This window comes from Notamacropus eugenii, chromosome 6 (assembly GCF_028372415.1).
Source record: "Notamacropus eugenii isolate mMacEug1 chromosome 6, mMacEug1.pri_v2, whole genome shotgun sequence".
Taxonomy (NCBI): domain Eukaryota; kingdom Metazoa; phylum Chordata; class Mammalia; order Diprotodontia; family Macropodidae; genus Notamacropus; species Notamacropus eugenii.
The window spans coordinates 209,041,000-209,057,830 of NC_092877.1; the positions used below are offsets into that span (position 1 = coordinate 209,041,000).

The window sequence follows — 16,831 nt, forward strand, 5'->3', positions numbered from 1 at the left end:
TAGGGTTGGATTATACTCATTTGAGAGATATGGGAGTGGATGTTTTGAAAGCTAATACAGAGGTTGTACATGATGGAGCTCACCTGCAGTCTCTGTTCCTGGGGAGGCTGAGGCTGCTGGATCACTTTAGCTGGGATTCTGAGCTGAAGTAGAGCTATAGTTGATTTGGTGTTCACACTACATCTGGCATCAATATGGTGAGCTATTGAGAGTAGGGGGGGCTACCAAAGAATGGGAAAATTGGCCCAGGTTGGAAACCATGCAGGTCAGAATTTGTGTGGTGATCTGTAGCTGGATCAGATTGTTGCTGTACTTCCAATTTGGGTGAGATAGAGTGCTCCAATCTCAAAAGGAAAAAAAAAGTTAGAGTGTAGCTGACTTTCTCTCTCCATCTCTTTATCTTTGGAAGGATGTTGATACTTAGGCAGCACTTTTTCCATTAGGAAAACCCAGCACCCTTTGTCCCATTCCTAAAGGGAGATAAGTTTAGATTGATGAACATTCTCAATCTCATGTAAAGGAGGTGAGATTTGGATTTGCTGGGGAAGTGAGAGGTAAAAATGACAAAAGTTACTTCTTCAGTCATACCTGCTTTATACTACAGTCTAGAGAAACACTGAAATGACCTGTGTTTCCCTTATTCATCAGAGAAATTTAAGAAGCCATACCTGTTCAAGAATGAACTTCCCTTTGCTCAGTTCCCAACTGAGAGCTTCCTAGAACTGAACTTCTAGGAAGTTCTTTCCCTTCCTGCTATGGCAAAGATAGTAGCAGGGAATAAGTGATTAGTCTGGTATATGTGTGGTCAGTGCTTTGTTATTCATGGACTTGTAAAATCATGGATCTAGAGCTGGAAGGGAACCAAGACATCATCTAGTCCAAACCCTTTATTTTATAGATGAGGAAACTGAGGCTTAGAGATAGAAAGGGATTAAGTGACAAAGCCAGGCTTTGAGATCAGGTCCCATGAATCCAAGTTTAGCATTTATTGCATTGTGCTGCTTCCTCAAATTACATCTGTAAAAATGCAAAGGAGTTTGTCTTGTCCATCCACACAGGAAAGACCAAGTGGATGAAGAATGTCTGTTTCCAAGATTTCAATATGCATCTGGGTAATACCCTATAGAACCTGTCAAGCAGTACGTATAACTGGTACTGATGGAATTGAAGGACAATGAGGTGGCTCAGAGTTGAAAAAGAGGAGAACAGATTGTATTACTTTCAGGAAATTGCAAAGTTCCTTCCCTGACCCGAAGTTTCTTATGGTAGCAAAGGTCCATCTCTTCAATTTTACTCCTTTACTAACATTGCTATATGGCAGTGAGATATGTAGCACGCTGCCTCCAAAGAACCAAAGGTGATTATCACAAAAAAAAGGCAAGGAAGAGGTGGTGTGTGTGTGTGTGTGTGTGTGTGTGTGTGTGTGTGTGTGTGTGTGTGTACAGGCTACAACAAACAGTCACTGGGGAACTCTAAAGCCTAGGAATGAACGATGTGGGTAAGGAACTGTATGAAAGCAAGAGAAAGGCTAAGCCAGTGGCAATAGCAAGGGATGACAGGTAGAAGGTTCTAGTGATACTCTTGATGTTGAGAGAAAGAAAGTAAAGGAGATTCCTACTACATTGCAACAAGAGTGGCACAAGCTAGGCAAACATAAATGGGTAGAGATCTACATTGATGGAAGCAGCTCCTGAATGGATGGAATTTTAGATCTGTCAACCAGACCCAACTGGCCTCTAACTTGTGGATGGCCAGAGCTGAAAAGAGCAGGCCAGAGACAGGAGAGTCAGAAATCAAACAAGTTCAATTTCAAAGTGAGGGAAATTGCACACAAGCAAGGAGGCAGATTGAACACATGTGCCAGGGCCCTATTCCTAGTGGAGGAACCTGTTTTTGTGTGGCTGAACCTTGATTTATACATTTGAGGCTAGACAAAGAGTCAAACAGTATAGTGTAGCAACAGTGAGGCAGGGTTGTCTGGTGACAAAAAGTCTGTTCGTTGCAGGCTTCGTGTCTGGAGCTTCATGTCTGGAGCTCAGGGACCATCAGTTCCAGAAGGTAAGTGCAAAGGATTGTTGTTATGCCAAGCTTATGGCACAGCTTGCTTGCTGAGTCTTAGCTCTGGAAAACAGAGTGTTTCCTAATATCTTGACAGACACATTTAAGTATTTGAGTATTTTTTAAAACTGTGCTAATTAAAAAAAGTAATGGTGCTGACAGAAGGGATCTTATGAAGCATACACAAAGAAAAGGGGAGAAGGGGAGTTTTTAGTTGTTGGTGAGGAACTAGCTGAGAGATTTAAGTGGTAGATGTTGACAATCCCCCAAAATGACATCAGACTCTGACATAGACTATGTAGGAGGCAGAGCTGCATGATTGCCCAAATGCAGAGCCTCTGGGTTTTTGGTGAAGGGAAACAAGGAGCTTGGATAATACAACATCTTGACAGCTATAATCTAATGTCCTTATAGCCTTTGCAACCATAATATATTGTAGAAAGAGTTGTATCATAAGAAAGTTACATATAGCATTTCATGGGAACATAGCCATTTGGGGTGGGAGAATGGGAATCTCACCCTAGTGGGCCAACCCTTGAATTCCTACAAATCCTTTAAAGCTCAATTTAAATTAAAGCTCAATTTAAATACATCTTTTCCTAAGGTGCTTTTCCTTTGGACCTTACATAATATTTTGCTTATACCTCTTCTGAACTTATGTATCATTTTCTATTATAATCATTTGAATATGTATCCTATCTCCTTACTAGACCACAGAATCTATGAGAGTAGGAATTGTGTCATATTTAAGTTATGTGTCTGCCACAGTGTCTAGCCTTCGTTAATTGACTGGCTGACTGTGTACACTACTTTATTTTAATTGTACATTACTTTAACTGTACATTACTTTAATAAATATTGGCTGTATTGAATTGAAAGGTGAATTGAGGTGGCATCACTGAGGGGTTTGAATGCTATGCTAATAAATCAATCAACACCTATTTATGAAGAGCCTACTACAAGTCAACCACTCCGCCAAGGACGTCTTCAAAGAAGTTACATTGTATCAGAGTACAGCAAGTACACATAAGTAAATAGAAAATGTATACAAAGTAGCCAAGGCAAGGCCTCTGAACGTCACTTGGTGGGCAATAAAGAACCACTGAAGGGTTTTTGAGTCGGGAAGTGACACTATCCGTACAATTTCAGGTGCAAGTTCTAATCCAAGGCTATTCTGAGAAACTACTTGAAACAGAGAAGTTAATGGCTCTTAAATGAAAAGTCCAGTTACTTGCCCAAGTTAGAGGCAAGGACTTGAACTGTCTGCCCGACTAGAAGCAGCGCTGTATCCACAATAGTACACTCCTCTCTGCTGAACGTTAAAGGGAACTTCATGGGTCTTAAGCCGAAGGTAGGGTAGGAATTTTAGGGGCTGTGGATGCTTCATTAGGGAGATATTTTGGGATCTGGGCAGCCTGCACCGCAGCGTGAGGACTGGCACGGCTGCTTCTCCAGGTGCCCCTAGCCAAGTCACTTCACCTCTCCGGGTTGCACCCTGCGCGCTTCAAGGCTCATTTCATGGCTTAACTGACAGTGAGACGGGAGGTTCTTTGAAACTACCCTTTTAACGAGGCGCCGTACCTTCGGCTGAGAAGACTGGTTAACGAGCAGACCCCGGGGAGCGGCAAGCTCCCTCTGAACCCCGCTCGGCCGCTGGGGAGGACCGCGGGAGCCGCGGAACCTTCCCCGGCGCGGCCCAAGGCGCGGGGGAGGACGCACGCGGCCGGGACAGCTGCACCCAAGGAGCCTGGGAGGAGGGGCGCGGCGTGCCGGAGCTAAGCATTGTGGGGCTTGCCGGGAGTTTCGGCGGGTTCTGTTAAAATGGCGCCGCGGTGACGCGCCGTCCCTAAGCGTTGGGCGAGCGGCCGGCCGCGGAGGCGCCTGGAGACCCGCGTGGGTGGGCGGGAAAAGGAGGCGAGCGCCGCGGCAGAGCCCCCGGTGCGCGCCGGGGGGAGGGGGCCGAGGGGCAGGAGGCAGGTGGAGGAGGGGGCGGGGCGGGGGGTGGTGGCGGCGGTCTCCCACCCCCTCCCCTTCCTTCCCCTCCCCTCCCCGTGGGCGCGCGCTTCCCCACTCCCTCCTCCCCCGGCGCGAGGATGGCGACTCCGGACCAGAAGTCCCCGAACGTTCTACTGCAGAACCTGTGCTGCCGGATTCTGGGCAAGAGCGAAGGTAACGGCGCCCCCTCCCCCCGCCCCAGGGGCCCCCCTCCTTCGCCGGGGGCCCCTCCCCCTTTGCTGCCTGGCGGAGGCTGAGTCATTGCGCTTGGAGACCCCCGGCCCCTTCTCTGGTCTCTGGAAGGGGGGTGAGGTGGAGGCGGGCGGAGAATTTATCCCCCTTTGGGGGGTGGGGTGGGCGGGTCACGTCATGAGCAGGGGAGGGCGGGCTCCTTTTGGTTCTGGGAAAACTTGGTGGGTGGGGTTGGGTGGATGAGTTCCCACAGCTGCGCAGGAGTGGCTGCTACGTGGTAGCCACCCGTGACCAAAACATGGTCACATTTTTTGGAGAGAGGGGAAGGTTTGCTCTTTTTCTCCCCCAAAAGGGAAAATGGAACTGGTTCAATCGCTCAACCACTGGGTGAGGACGGAAGGATGAATAGGCCCCCAAACTACTGAATTGTTTGAACTATCACCGTCACTGACGAGAAACCAAAAGCCTTATAGCCACAGTACTAAAAAAAACAAAACTAAACACACACAGCCCTCCTCCTGCCATTTTCTGTAAAGGCTTTGGTTATAGATCCAGTGATGAAATTGTAAGACAGACGTATTTAAATTCCAGTGGGTTCTCAGAAGGTTGGCTTCCAGGTGAAGGAATTTTGCCTGGAGCCACTCATGAAACTGTTCAGGTGTGGAGGGCTTGTGATCTTCCTTCCCACCGGGATCAGCTGCATTAATGTAATCTTAGATCCTTGGAAGTAATGAGAAAAAGAAATTGACTTTCATGTAAGTGAATTGTCTGGCTAAATGAAACTTTGCCCATCTAGCACTGAAGCTTTTTAAAAATGTAACCATTTGTGATGAAATTGACAAAATAGGATCCTTGCATCCCTGCCTCTTAAACAGAGTGTGCTGAACATCACTTAACCTTTTCTTAGTGACTTATGATAATTACTGCAGTGGCTTATATTCTCAGGGACTGTGGAAGGGTGCTGGGCCATTTGCCCCTAACAATAATACCTGAACTTTATAGGTTTTGAAGGCATTTTACATCATTGTCTCATTTGAGCTCAAACAGCTCTTTGAGGTAGTTTCAGTTGGTGTTATTAACCCCATTTTACAGATGAAGAAACAGTCCTGCTAAGTTTACATGATTTCTTCCTAGTCAATAAATGGTTTAGTTGGAGTTCACATCTAGGTCTTAGTAACTTCGAGTCCGTTGCTTTATCTCTTGTGGTCTCTGTACTGTGTCAACTGAGTTTTCATAGTCTTTTAGCCTCTTTCATCATTGCCCACTTTTCACTATTTTCAGTGTGTACCTTTCTCCAGGATTTCTGCTAATTTATTAATAATTTGTTATACTAATTTATTGCTTTTAATCAACTGTGGTCTTACAATTCTTGTAAGAATTGTTTTAATTTAGAATAAAGAGCCTTAGAGGTTCAGATAGGAACACATTGACAAATTTTGTTGTTTAGGGACCTTTTTTGCTTATTTCCAGGTTCTTTGCTGTGTGTTGGATAACTGAAGTGAAGTGAGGTGGCATACTTAACATTTTGATGTATGCTGCTATGTGCTGTTGATAGTATTTGCTGTTCCATTCAGCAGAGAAAAGGAATGGTCAATTGCTACATTTATTTAAAATATTTACAGGATCTTGGGTTTAGAACTGGAATGACCTTAGAGATTGAGACCTTTACAGATGGAGGCCCATAGTTTCGAGGGAATTGCAGAGATGTGAGATGGCTTATTTAAAGATCACTTAAAGTGGCAGAACTGACATAGGAAAGAGCTCCTCTCTGGATCCTAGCATTCATTCCATTGTGCCATACTGCCTCTGGTGGTGTAGATTTCATGGCCTGTTTAGATACAATTTATCTGAGTTCTGGTTAAAATGTTTATCTAGTTAGACTTTTTTGTCTATAGTAGTCTATATTTAGCCTATAGTAATTACTAGTGTTTGTGTCGTTAACTTGAGTGGTAAGTAACAAATATTTGATACCATCTTTTCGCAACAGTGCCCTTTGTGAGGCTTTGCTTTTGATGGAATAACAAAGCCACTCTAAATTGTTTTGAGAGAGAGAGAGAGAGAGAGAGAAGAGTATGCATATGTATTTTTTTCAGGTTGGCTTTTATTTAGTATTTTATTTTTCTCTAGTTACATGTAAAAACAATTTTTAACATTTGTTTTTAAAACTTTGAGTTCCAGATTCTCTCCCTCCCTCCCATCCCACCCAGCCTCATTGAGAAGACATGCAGTTTGATGTAAGTTATGTATATGTAGTCATGTAAAACACATCCATAATAGTCATGTGTCACAGCAGGGACCCCAGCATACACAGAAGGGCCTCCTGTACAGGATCTTTGATGTGCTTTTCTAAAAGGAAAGCAACTTTTGAGGGATCAACAATCACTTTAATCAAGCACATGTATCATTCACTTAGTTCAGGGGAGAAAATCGGCACCCCGAACTTCAGGGAAAATACAAACAGAAATAAAAAGCAGTAATTACAAACAGAAGGACCAACAGGGCTTCCAATAGTCTGACATCATTAGCAGAGATAGAAGCACCAACATCTGGGTTTTCAGGGGAGGGGGGCTCCTTAGCAGCTGCCCAGAGTCTCTTCTTGGCACATGAACCTTATTCCAAAAAATTAGCCCCAAAGCAAAACCTCACCTCAGAGTCTTTATACCCTTTTCAGGGCTGGAGGGCATGACCCTCATGACCCTGTGCCTCATTAGAAATTAACAAAAAGTGTCAGAGGACTATTAATGGACAGGGAAGATTTTTAATTCTTCCCCCCATCCACCATTAACCTTACATTAACTTTACATCATGCTGTGAAAGAAAATATAGATGTAAAAAAACTCAAGAAAAATGAAGTAAAAAAAAGTATGTTTTAATCTGTATTCAGATATCATCAGTTTTTTCTTTGGGGATTGATAGCATTTTTCAGCTTAAGTCCTTCAGAGTTGTTTTGGATTGTTGAATTACTAAGAATAGCTAAGTCATCCACAGCTGATCATCTTACAATATTGCTGTTACTTTGTACACAGTACATTTCACTTTCCATCAGCCCATGCAAATCTTTCCAGGTTTTTCCAAGAGCATCCTGCTCATCATTTCTTATAGTACAATAGTATTACATCATAATCACATACCACAACTTGCTCAGCCATTCTCCAATGGATGAGCTTCTCCATTTCCTATTCTTTGCCCCCAGAAAAGAGCTGCTATAAATATTTTTGTATGTATAGGTCCTTTTCCATTTTGTTTCTTATCTCTTTTGGGATACAGACTTCATAGTTTTATAGCCCTTTGGGTATAGTTCCAAATTGCTCTACAAAATGGTTGAATCAGTTCACAACTCCATCACCAGTGCATTAATGTCTCAGTTTCCCCTTATCCCCTCCACCATTTGTCATTTACCTTTGTCCTGTTAACCAATCTGATAGATATGAAGTAGTACCTAAGAATTGTTTTAATTTGCCTGTCTTCAATCAATAGTGAGGTAGAGTATTTTTTTAACATGGCTACAGTTAGCTTTGATTATTTCATCTGAAAACTGATCATATTTTTTGATCATTTATCAATTGGGGAATAGCTCTTATTTTTATAAATTTGGCTCAGTTCTCTATATGACTGAGAAATGAGAGCTTTATCAGAGAAATTTGCTTCAAAATTTTTCACAGTTATTCTTGCTAACTGTATTCCCCACCGTTTTATTCCCAACTTTATTCTATTCTCTCTCCTTTTGCTCTGTCCCTCCTCAAAGTGTTTTGCTTCTGATTATCTCCTCCTCCAATCTTCCCTCCCTGCTATCACCATCCCCTCCCCCCAATCCTGATGCTCTTATCTCCTTCCCCTACTACTTTCCTGTCTGTTAAGATAAATTTCTATACCCAGTTGAGTGTGTATGTTATTCCCCTTTTGAACCAATTTTGATGAGGGTAAGGTTCCTTCCTTCCCCCTTACTTCCCTCCTCACCTCTCCCGTTCCCCTAAACTGTAAATTTTTTTCTTACCTCTTTTATATGAGACAATTTGCCCCATTCTACCTCTCTCTTTTTCTTTGAGTACATTCTTCACTCACCCCTTAATTTTATTTTTTAGATGTCATCCCTTCATATTCAGCTCACACCTGTGGCCTCTACCTATATAGACTCCTTCTTACTGCTCTAATAAGGAGAATGGTCTTACAAACATCATCTTCCCATCTAGGAAGGTAAACAGTTTAACCTTATTAAGTCCCTTATGATTATCCTTTCCTGTTTACCTTTTTGTTCTTTTCTTGAGTCTTGTATTTCAAAGTTAAATTTTCTGCTCAGCTCTGGTCTTTTCATCAATAATGCTTCAAAGTCCTCTAATCATTGAATATCTAGTTTTCCCCCTAAAGGATTGTACTCGGTTTTGCTGGATTAATGATTTTTGGTTGTGATCCTGGCTCCTTTGCCCTCCGGAATATCATATTCCAAGCCCTTTGACCCTTTTATGTAGAAGTTGCTAAATCTTGTGTTATCCTGAGTGGGACTCCATGATACTTGAATTGTTTCTTTCTGGCTTCTTGCAATATTTTCTCCTTGACCTAGGAACTCTGGAATTTGACTATGATATTCCTGGGAATTTTCCTTTTGGGATCTCATTCAGGAGGTAATCAGTGGATTCTTTTATTTTCTATTTGATACTCTTGCTATCCAGCTGTTCACATATGTAAATATGTGTATGTGTACATATACACACACATACATACATACACATATATATTTATTGGTACCTCCCAGTATATTTTATTCTGTGATTTTGTAGGAGTTCTTTTTCTTAACTTTCTTATCTGGAAAATAAAAAAAAGAGAGATAGATTAGTTTCTTCTGGCTATTAAATTTATTGTTCAATTTTTCATGTTTATTGGCCATATGCAGTGTGCCAGTTACTATGCCTTAGTACATTAGTAGTACAAAAATGTGTAAGGTGCAGCTCCTGTCCTCAAGTAGTTTATAGTCAAAGCAGATAAACATACAAATAACAGTACTACAGAGAAGAGGTCAGTTCAACAATATAAAAGGGAACATTTGATTAATTTCCAAAGTAATGCATAGACTATGAGAAAACTGAGCCAAAAAGGATTAGCATGCATTCATGAAAAAGGATGGGGGATGGGAAGTGAATTTGATCACATCTTGAAAGATAGAATGAGATGAATGGATGAGATGGAAGGTAACAACATATGGGTGGGAAAAGTAATATGAGTGAAGGTTTGAAGGTGGAAAAGCCTAAGACATGTTGGGATATAGTAGTTCAGTTTAGTTAGAATGGAGGATTTGGGCAAATGAAGAGTTGGCATTGAGAATAGAAAGGTGGTTTTTGAGGAGAGATTTTGGAGTCTCAAACTCTCCAGACCAAGGAGTTTAGACTTTAGTCTTGTAGACATTGAAGAATAATATGCATATGCATATTTGTGTGTACACTTTTACAGTAAATCCTGCCTTCTATGAAACCCTTTGGGCATGAGTTCTACATAGTCCAGTTTTTCGAACAGTGAATGCCAGAAATCTTAAATCAGACCTGTACAACACAGCCTGTGGACAGTATGTTGTGCAGCCTGTTTTACGTTCTCTGTTTTTTCTCAGACTGCCTGATATCTTTTTGCAGGCTTGTAAGTGGTTTGTGGGTCATATGTTGTACAGGCCTGTCTTAAATGAAAATGTTTCTATGGCACTTTCTTGCATTAAGTAGAATATGCAGTTTAACTTTTTCGTGAGGACTTAGAGATGTAACAAATGTGAGTTATGATGTACATTCAAATAGTAGGCTAATGAGTTGAATGGGTACTGATTGGCTTTGGAACTTACTTTCTTAAAAAATTTCATATCAGTTTGCTTTTTGGCCATTTGCCTCTTCTTTTAAAGGAAGACTAAACAAGAATGTATAACTTTATAACCTCTTGGATAGCATAACATGGTTTGCCTTTTTGAAAAATTAATGAATCAAATGATGAAAGTAGTCTTCTCCCAAAAGCTTTTCTTTTCCTTTGGAAAATAGATTGTTAATAGTAATTATTACTGTAATTTCATTTATCATCATCATTCAGAATATTATTTATAATTTGGCTTTTGTGATATTGCTTTCTCTACCTGTACCTTCTCAATGTTTTTTGATAGATCATCATCCATCTCCTATCTAGGTATGGGTATCCTTCAGTGCTTTTGGACTTGTAACTCCATTGGTGATTTCATCAGGCTATATAATTTATGAGTTCAATTGTTCTCTAATCTGACGATGATTCCCAAATCTATAATCTAGCTTAAATCTCTTTCCTGAGCTCCAGCATTGCCATTGTCTTCTGGCACTGTCCCATTGGCATCTCAAACTCATCGTGATCAAATGAAACATCATTTCTTGCTCTTCTCACCTATCTGGCAATTAAATCCATTCTACCAAACTAACCTTTTTCTGGGTAGAAATTCTTCCCTTTGTACGGTTTCACTACCTTGAAATCATCCTTGTTACTTCCCTTGCCTTTGTTGCTCAATAACCAATCACTTGCCAAGTCTTGTTGATTCTATCTCTATGAGAGCTTTGAGGCCCTCCTCTTCTTGCCATTTGTGTGTCCATTATCCTAGTGGTCCTTACTCCACCTTCCACACAGTTGCCAAATTATTATTCCTAACTTACAGATCAGATTGTGCCACTCTCATGCTCAAAAATCTCTAATAGCACCTTGTAGCCTCTAGGATAAAATATCAACTCCCTGGTCTGACATTTAAAGCCCTCCACAAGAAGGCTTTTATCTACCTTTTCCATCTTACTTCATATAAATTCCTAGACATGCATTCTATATGTTGCAGCCCAACTAGCCTACTGGCTATTTCCTGAACTTGACATTCTGACACCTGCTTGGAATCTTATCTCCTCTGATAATTTTTGTCTTTCTTCAGGGCTCAGCCCATATGCCATCTATGAGAAGCCTTTCCTGGTTCCCCTCTTCCACTCACTTCTTAGTACTTGTCTTTCCTTATCTTGCATTTCAAAACTTCTCCATTTGTTGTAACTAATGGTTCCATATGTGAATGGTGTGATGGTGACTGATGGAGCACCTTTGTTATCTTGGTGTTAATTATTAGGCCAAAATTAGCACAGGCAGCAGAGAATTGATCCATACTTTGTTGCATCTCAGCTTCAGAGGCTGCATTGAGTGCACAATCATCTGCAAACAAAATCGTGCACCAGTACTCCCTCTACTTTGGTCTTGGCTTGTAGTCTTTTCAAATTGAAGAACTTACCATCAGTATGGTAGTTGACCTTGATGCCGTGTTCATCCTCATTGAAAGCATTTGTCAACATGGCTGAAAACATCATGCTTAAAAGCATGGGAGCAAGCACACAGCCCTGTTTCACTCCACTGGTGACTGGGAAGGCACAAGAGCGTTGTCCACTATCCAGAACCTGGGCAAACATGCCATCATGAAATTGATGTACAACATTGATGAATTTCTCTGGGCAACCAAATTTTGACATAATTTTCCATAAGCTCTCACAGCTAACAGTGTCAAAAGCCTTGGTCAGATTTACAAACGTTGTGTATAGACCTCTGTTCTGCTTCTGGCATTTCTCCTGGAGTTGTTGGGCAGCAAACACCATATTGACTTCCTCAGCCCTTTCTGAAGCCACGCTGGCTCTCAGGACCATCTTTCAGGTGAAGGATCAGCCTATTCTGGAGGACTCTAGCAAGAATTTTGCCAGCCATGACTAAGAGAGAGACTTCCCCTGTGATTGTCGCAGGACAGTCTGTTCCCTTTATCTTTATAGAGATGAACAAGGTAGGCATCCTTGAACTCTTGGGGGATAACCTCAAGGTCTCTCTCAAGAACTTTGGATTTGGAGTTGGATTTGACTGTGCAACATGGGAGACACTGGCACAGGACCGCTCAGCATGGCGTGCCCACGTCAGAAAGGGTGCTGTGCTCTATGAGGAAAGCAGAATCGAGACAACACAAAGTAAATGTAGTATGTGCAAATTTGGAGTATCCACCTCAAATGTTCACACGGACTGTCTGTGCCCAACCTGTGGTAGAGCATTCCGAGCTCGTATTGGTCTGATTGAACACACTGAAAGTTCACTTTGTCATAGTGATATCATTTTGGACCTCTTTGAGAACAAGAAACCAACCAACCAATTTTGTATTTTATTCATTTGTGTACTTGTTTTATATTCTGAGCATTATGTAAAAGCTCCTCTTTTTCCCTTTTATTCTCAGCTCCTAGAACCTGTCTTAGTTATAATAGGTGCTTAATAAATGTTTGTTGAATTGAATTAAAGTAATTTTTGCTAGGACCTGTTTTTGTGGGCTAATTCCAAAGCCCACAGATCTTTCACTGCAATTAGAAAATGATGACATTTCTGAAACATGGCACCATAATTTTTTCCATACCCTCCTTAATATTTGACTTTGAATAGTTACTAGCACAAACAACGTTAAAAATAGCATCTTTAATGCAATAACAAGTTTGACAGGACTGTACAGTGGATCATTTTTCTTATAAAATCTGTTCTGTTATATTTATATTCTTGATAATGACCTTGTTCATTGATTGAATCAGTGAAGTAATGTTGGCAGACAGGAAGATGGTAAAACTATGCCTTGATTTCTAAGGAAAGCTCTTTAATTGTTTAGCAAATAGATGGGCTGTTTTGCTCTCAGTAGCATCTGTGTGCCAGAATGAAGTAGTCATTGACCATAAAGTATGTCTTTAGCACAAGAGGGAGGTGCAGTTCAGCCAGTTTACATTTTAGTATCCCAAAAGTACTTAAATATACGTTGACAGCATATCTCTTAACTCATTTTATTCTTATGTTGACATTGTGAAACTAGGCAAGGAACATTTTGTTATCCCCATTTGGCAGTTAAGGAAACTAAGACGCAAAGTTATAATTTGCTTATGGTCATAGCCGTATGGTGGTAGAGAACACAGGCTTAGAACCTAGCTTAGGCTTTTCTAACTCTTTCTCATTCTTTACCAGAACATGCTGCCTACCTTTCTGAAAGGTGTAGAATCACAACTACTTTTCTGGTTATTTGGGGGAAGGCATTCAGAGGAGACAGGTCTCTGGAGTTCAGTGATAAGAAAAGCGAACATGAAGTGTTTACTGGGTGTAATTCATTTAACTAGTAAATGACATAGTTTTTTTGATTTTATCCCTCCAATAACTAGTGTAGTGCTTTGTACATAGTAGGTTCTTAATAAATGCTTCTTGAATGGATGAATTGACTGATCACTATATTCTATACTCTCTTGGGTACTATTTAGAATATGACTTGAGAAGATATGTAGTTTGAAATGTTGTGAATGGAGGAATTGGGTGTGGAGACTAAAGCACTCTATTTTTAGCAGTTGTTGAATAAGGGAATGCATAGGGTTTTATTTAATATTGACCTTTTTAATCTGTCATTTGACACTGTTCGGTGTAAGACATCAATTAGTCATTGAAAATTAAAAGATTTAGTGTTTTAAAATTCTATTTTGATGTTATGACTATAATAGTACTGATTGGAGGGATGAGGGAAGAGGGAGAGTCCTTTCTGTGGGACAGACTTATAGCAAGATCATATTGGTATTGATTAGTATCAGATTGGTATTGATTGAGTATCAAAGCCCCATCAGTGTAAGATGTATTGTTTTGCTGATTTTTATTCAAGTTTCAGTGTAATAATGATACAATATTTTCCTCAGAATAATGATGATATATGGTCTTTTAAAATTGCAGAGCGCTTTACATGTTAATCCATTTGAGCCCTATGAAAATCTGTAGGTATTATATTATCACCATTTTACAGATGAGCATACTGAAGCAGACAGATTCAGCTTATGCTCACAGAGCACATAAGTGTTCACGACTGAATTTGGATCAAGATCTTTCTGACTCCAAGTCTAGCTCTTATCCACTACACCCCAGAGGGCAGGAATTTGATAGGGACATACCTGGCTATTCTGGACTAACAAACTGGATTGAATTGAGAAGCTGAGTAATTAGTCTTTTAAATTAATCTTGGTTTTTTTTTTCTCAGACATCTTAAGACCTATGTCAGATTGTAATGGCCTTTTCGCCTCCTCTTCTGCCTTTCCCCCCCGTCCCCTGAATCTTTTTCCTATTTTGTGGCGTAGTCTCATCTTCCCATTCCCATACACCCTTAGATATTCAGTTTTGTGTTGTCAGCTGGTATCCCAGAATCATCCATTCTATCGAGGTTCTTCCTTTCCTCTCTTCCAAAATTTGCCATCCTTTTCTTCTCTTTTGGCTTTTCTGTCCACCCTACCACTTCTCTGCAGAGGACTTTTTCTGGTAGACTTAGAACTTCATTGCAATGCAAAGATTTAAAAAATTCCCGATGGTCTTTTAAGGAAAAATGCCTTCCGCATCCAGAGAAAGAACTGTGGAATTGGATTGCAGATTGTAGCAGATCATTTTCTTTTGTATTTTGTTTTGGTTTGTTATATGATTTCTCCCATTCATTTTAATTCTTCTATACAACACGACTATGGTGAAAATATATTTAATAGGAATGTATGTGTAGAACTTATATAAAATTGTGTGCTGTCTCGGGGAGAGAGGGAGGAGCTGGGGAAGGGAGGGAAAGAAAAAATCTAGGTTGTATGGTAGTGATTGCGGAACACTGAAAATAAATAAATAAATGGATTAATAAATAAATAAATATGAATCTGGCCTGCTTGTCAGCATAAGCATCACAAATGCACAGAGTCTTAAAATCTCGCCCAGATCAACAAGTGTTTTAAAAAACCTAGTCTCTGATTGGGAATAAAAGGACAGAGATTTACCTCTGGCACTGAAAGGTCAAGCAATTTATCCCTGATCATACAATGAATATATGTCACAGAGACAAGACTGGAACCCAGATACTCCAATCCCAAGATTAGCATTCCATATGGTATGCCATCTTTCTTCTCATTTGATGCTAGTGTTTAACATCTATGCTAATTTTGTGATGTAATTATTTTTCAAATGTTCTTAATGTTCTTTATGCCTCTTCTACTCTTATTTCTACTTCTGTAATTTAAATTTCTGACCAAAAAACATGTTACTTGAAATATATCCTATTCACTAATTCAATATCATATAGGAAATAAAATGGATTAATATTTTCTGTAAGCATTGCTCCAATTAGAAATTCATATTCTTTCATTAATGGCTTAAAAATCAGTGTCATTCACTCTTTAGTACGTACTTCTTTAATGAAATAATCACAAGCCCCTACCGGATTGTTTAGCCCTTTCCAGAATGGTTAGATCAGCTCACAGCTCCATCAACAGTGAATTAGTGTTCTAACTCTCCCACATCTTCTCCAACATTTATCATCTACCTGTTTTGTCATGTTAGCCAATCTGATAGGTGTGGTATGGTACCTCAGAATTGTTTTGATTTGCATCTCTCTAATCAATAGTGATTTAGAACATTTTTTCATATGATTATAGATAGATTTAATTTCTTCCTCTGAAAATTCCCTGTTCATATCCTTTGACCATTTATCAATTGGGGAATGACTTGTATTCTTGTACATTTGACTCAGTTCTCTATATATTTTAGAAGTGAGGCCTTTATCACAGACACTAGTTGCAAAAATTCTTTCCCAGTTTTCTGCTTCTTCCTAATTGTCTGCTTCATCCCACTTTTCTGCTTCTAGCAGACCAGATTCTTTTTTTTCTTTTTTTTAAAATTAATTTTATTTATTTTCAGGGTTCTACAATCACTACTATATAACTTAGATTTTTTTTCCTTCCTTTCCCCCTCCCTCCCCGAGACAGCACACAATTTTATATAGATTCTACACATACATTCCTGTTAAATATATTTTCACTGTAGTCGTGCTGTGTAGGAGAATTAAAATGAATGAGAGAAATCATATAACAAACCAAAGCATAATAAACACAAAAAAATGATCTGCTGCATTCTGTGATTGAATTCCATAGTTCTTTCTCTGGATGTGGAAGGCATTTTGCCTTAAAAGACCATTGGGAATTTTTTAAAGTCCTTGCGTTGCAATGAAGTTCCAAGTCTACCAGAAAAAACTCTTGCACACTGTGGTCGTTGCTGTGCACAAAGTTCTCCTGGTTCTGCTCCTTTCACTCAGCATCAGATTGTATAAGTCTTTCCAGGCTTCTCTGAAGTCTTCCTGTTCATGATTTATAGCACAATAGTATTCCATTACATTCATATACCATAATTTATTCAGCCATTTCCCAAGTGATGGGCATCCCCTTGATTTCCAGTTTTTGGCCACCACAAAGAGGGCTGCTGTAAATATTTTTGTACATGTGGGACCCTTTCCCATTTTTATGATCTCTTGGGGATACAGTCCTAGAAGCACTATTGCCGGGTCAAAGGGTATGCATATTTTTGTAGCCCTTTTGGGCATAGTTCCCAGTTGCTGTCCAGAATGATTGGATCAGCTCACAGCTCCACCAGCAGCTCTCCCATATCTTCTCCAATATTTATCATCTTCCTGTTCTGTCATGTTAATCAATCTGATAGGTGTGATGTGGTTAGCCGGTCAGATTCTTAAGGAATTTGTGCAATTTAATGGAGGCAAGATGGATATTTTATA

General features: G+C 40.1%; 1 protein-coding gene across 4 annotated transcripts in view; it reads left to right on the forward strand.

Moving 5' to 3' along the window:
* The first annotated feature begins 3,911 nt into the window (after window positions 1–3,911).
* TUBGCP3 (tubulin gamma complex component 3) overlaps window positions 3,912–16,831 on the forward strand; it is a 146,982-nt gene continuing 134,062 nt past the window's right edge. The window contains exon 1 of one of the 4 annotated variants that reach the window (XM_072621944.1): window positions 3,912–4,227. In XM_072621944.1, coding sequence (XP_072478045.1) covers window positions 4,152–4,227 — 76 coding nt within the window. In that variant the 5' untranslated portion in view covers window positions 3,912–4,151. Of the gene's footprint in view, window positions 4,228–8,336; window positions 8,440–8,786; window positions 8,865–16,831 lie in introns of those variants that run through there. The other 3 variants (XM_072621948.1, XM_072621946.1, XM_072621943.1) reach the window with 3 other exon arrangements.